The 3,566-nt window shown below is 51.0% G+C and overlaps 1 protein-coding gene across 3 annotated transcripts in view; it reads left to right on the top strand.

The window, feature by feature from the left end:
• LOC123975875 (host cell factor 1-like) overlaps positions 1 to 3,566 on the top strand; it is a 26,093-nt gene that overhangs the window by 9,167 nt on the left and 13,360 nt on the right. For 2 of the 3 annotated variants that reach the window (XM_046057667.1, XM_046057668.1), the window contains 3 exons: positions 1,555 to 1,839; positions 1,922 to 2,070; positions 2,334 to 2,468. In XM_046057667.1, coding sequence (XP_045913623.1) covers positions 1,555 to 1,839; positions 1,922 to 2,070; positions 2,334 to 2,468 — 569 coding nt within the window. Of the gene's footprint in view, positions 1 to 73; positions 211 to 291; positions 399 to 502; positions 683 to 1,554; positions 1,840 to 1,921; positions 2,071 to 2,333; positions 2,469 to 3,566 lie in introns of those variants that run through there. The other variant, XM_046057669.1, reaches the window with a different exon arrangement.

The raw sequence follows: 3,566 nt of genomic DNA, 5'->3' as shown, positions 1-3,566 counted from the left end.
ATAATTGTAGCTTTGACATTCATGCCAATAAAGCTTTTTTTTTTTTGAAGTATTTGACCGTCCACCAGCTTCAGGTCATCACACGTGCTGATTTCTGATTGGTTCCTGTTTTGATGATGTCACAGACTCTCTGATCTGGAGTAAACCGACCCTCGGAGGAACCGCCCCCCTCCCCCGCAGCTTGCATACTGCCACCACCATCAACAACAAGTAATACTGCACACAGTCTTTAATGCATCTGCTAATCTGACATTCATACTGGAATCTCACCCCCCCCCACCTGTCTGTCAGGATGTATGTGTTTGGAGGTTGGGTTCCTCTGGTGATGGATGATGTCAAAGTGGCGACTCATGAGAAGGAGTGGAAGTGTACCAACACGCTGGCCTGCCTCAACCTGGGTAACCACACACACCCTGAGGACAACACACACTGTAAAAATGAGCAGGAACATCCGGGTCTGCAGAGTGAAACCAGTGTCGTCTGTCTGTCTGTCTGTCTGTAGACACGATGTGCTGGGAGACGGTCCTGATGGACAGCGTGGAGGAGAACATCCCCAGAGCTCGAGCGGGTCACTGCAGCGTCGCCATCAACTCCAGACTCTACGTCTGGAGCGGCAGAGACGGATACAGGAAGGCCTGGAACAACCAGGTGTGCTGCAAGGACCTCTGGTACCTGGAGACAGGTGAGGAGGACTGAACTACATGCAGCTAGTACCTGGAGACATACAGTGTCCCACCTGTCTGCCTGACCGACCCTGTCTCACCTGTCTGTCTCTGACCCTGACTCACTTGTCTGTCTGACCCTGACTCACTTGTCTCACCTGTCTGTCTGACCCTGACTCACTTGTCTGTCTCTGACCCTGACTCACTTGTCTGTCTGACCCTGACTCACTTGTCTCACCTGTCTGTCTGACCCTGACTCACCTGTCTGTCTCTGACCCTGACTCACTTGTCTGTCTGACCCTGACCCACTTGTCTCACTTGTCTGTCTGACCCTGACTCACTTGTCTGTCTCTGACCCTGACCCACTTGTCTGTCTCTGACCCTGACCCACTTGTCTGTCTGACCCTGACCCACTTGTCTCACCTGTCTGACCCTGACCCACTTGTCTCACCTGTCTGTCTCTGACCCTGACTCACTTGTCTGTCTGACCCTGACTCACTTGTCTCACCTGTCTGTCTCTGACCCTGACCCACTTGTCTCACTTGTCTGTCTCTGACCCTGACCCACTTGTCTGTCTCTGACCCTGACCCACTTGTCTGTCTCTGACCCTGCCCCACTTGTCTCACCTGTCTGTCTCTGACCCTGACTCACCTGTCTGTCTCTGACCCTGACCCACTTGTCTGTCTGACCCTGACCCACTTGTCTGTCTCTGACCCTGACCCACTTGTCTCACCTGTCTGTCTCTGACCCTGACCCACTTGTCTGTCTCTGACCCTGACCCACTTGTCTGTCTCTGACCCTGACCCACTTGTCTGTCTCTGACCCTGTCTCACCTGTCTCACCTGTCTGCCTGACCGACCCTGTCTCACCTGTCTCACCTGTCTGTCCTCAGAGCGTCCCTGCGCTCCCTCTCGGGTGCAGCTGGTCCGGGCCAACACGTCGTCTCTGGAGGTGAGCTGGGGGCCGTCGCAGACCGCCGACACTTACCTGCTGCAGCTGCAGAAGTACGACATTCCTGCCGCGTCTGCGCCCGCCTCACCTGCCTCTAGCCCTGCCGTCAACCCTGTCCCCAAGAGCCTCGCCCCCATCGCCGCGACACCAGCTAACCAAACTGTCCCGCTGTCCGGGGTCACGTTGGTCCCCTCCCCCACAATGGCTGCCGCCGCCAAAGCACCAGGTAGGTCTACACACCTGTACAGGTAGCTCTACAGGAGCAGGCAGACCTGAGTGTTCCTCACCTGTTCCCTGTGTCTCTGCAGCGGTCCTGAAGGTGGCAGCGGCTCCAGGTGCAGCAGGCGGAGCCTCCATCGTCACAGTGAGACAGGCCACGCCCAAATCCCCAATCGCCGTGACGACTCTTCCCGCCGGTGTTCGTATGGTGGTACCTGCTCAGGCCAGTCAGGGGACGGTAAAGAGATCTTCATGATTCTTATCTCTTCACTGCAGGTCCGCCTGATTGTTCTGGAGCTTTTTACCACATTTAAGGGAACTGTCTCTATGACAACTGAGCGCCACCTGAGGACGACCATGACATGTGGTTGAAAGCTCTGGAAGGTTTCTTGTATTTGGACTTCATGTTTTAAATCAGTGTTTGTGAAAAGAAAGAACTTTGACTCTCAACAGATGGGTCCTTGTTTTCACATCTCCCTCCTACTTCCTATTTACTCTCAGCCAATAGGAAGCAGTCCTCAGATGAGCGGTATGGCGGCGTTGGCGGCCGCAGCTGCAGCAACTCAGAAGATCCCTCCGTCCACGACGGCGATGCTGAACGTCCCTGCAGGAGCAACGATTGTAAAGACGGTGGCGGTGAGTTCAGTATCCAGCAGTACAGTCCACATCAGGGTTGGGACGATGGACGACGCCATCGTCCGTCGGCGAGTGATGGTCGATGGTTTTCCCAGTAAAGAGTAATGTAACAGATTGCTATTTCCAAAACAGTTACATTATTAGTTACTAATCCAAGTAACGCTGCTGAACGCACCATCCCTGACGTGAACGCGCGACCGCGCTGCAGCTCAGCGGCGCCGGCTGCCAGCTGTAAGTAACGTTATCGCCATTACTGTGTCACTCTCTTTGACGCAAAGAAGCGTTTTCGCGAACATTTATACTTAATTAAAGCTTAAATTATTTCTTGTCCTTTCGTAGGATTAAATTAATGCTGTAACATCATACATGAATACTTTGTGTGTGTGAGACTTCATAATTTACTCCGTTTGGTGTGACTCTGATGTTATACAGGAGTACAGGGAACTGCGCATATATATATATATATAAATAAAATAAACAGATTAAACTATTTGCATTAGAGGTGTAAAATAGAAGTGTCGCACTGTAAATTAAAGCCCGATCGATTTTATCGGCCGATAAGAGCTAATTGCAGTTAATCGGCATCTGCGTTTAAGAAACAGAGAGACAGATCCTTCACACATGTCATCAGTGTTGCATAGTTTGCTCACCAGAGGGCACTCTGCAGCTCCTCTGTTAACATCAGAAAACCACAAAAGAAAACATTCAGCTGATCGGCGTCTACCTTTGTCACGTCAATTACATGACTTAAATAATACTAAAAACAGACCAAATCACTTCTCTCCTCCTGAGAACATTCATGATTTGCTAACCCCTCCTGTTTTTCACTGCCCTCTCCCGGCTTCCTCCCGGCTCACAGCAGTATGTTTAATGTTACGGTAGTTGGGTGTTTGATGTATCTACATGATTGTAGATTTATTTTTGAAACGTTACAGCTGCTAATGCTGTCAGTTGCTAAATTAGCCATTATCAGTGGAGGAGTGCCAACGTAATGAGCCGTTAAACTATAGTTTCTGACGTATTCTAAATATATCTGCGAGCCGCCTGTCTGCAGTTATTTACCGCCGTGTCAGATATTATTAAACCAGAGGGGACATG

Source organism: Micropterus dolomieu, linkage group LG08, assembly GCF_021292245.1.
Source record: "Micropterus dolomieu isolate WLL.071019.BEF.003 ecotype Adirondacks linkage group LG08, ASM2129224v1, whole genome shotgun sequence".
NCBI lineage: Eukaryota > Metazoa > Chordata > Actinopteri > Centrarchiformes > Centrarchidae > Micropterus > Micropterus dolomieu.
This window is presented reverse-complemented; position numbering and strand designations above follow the sequence as displayed.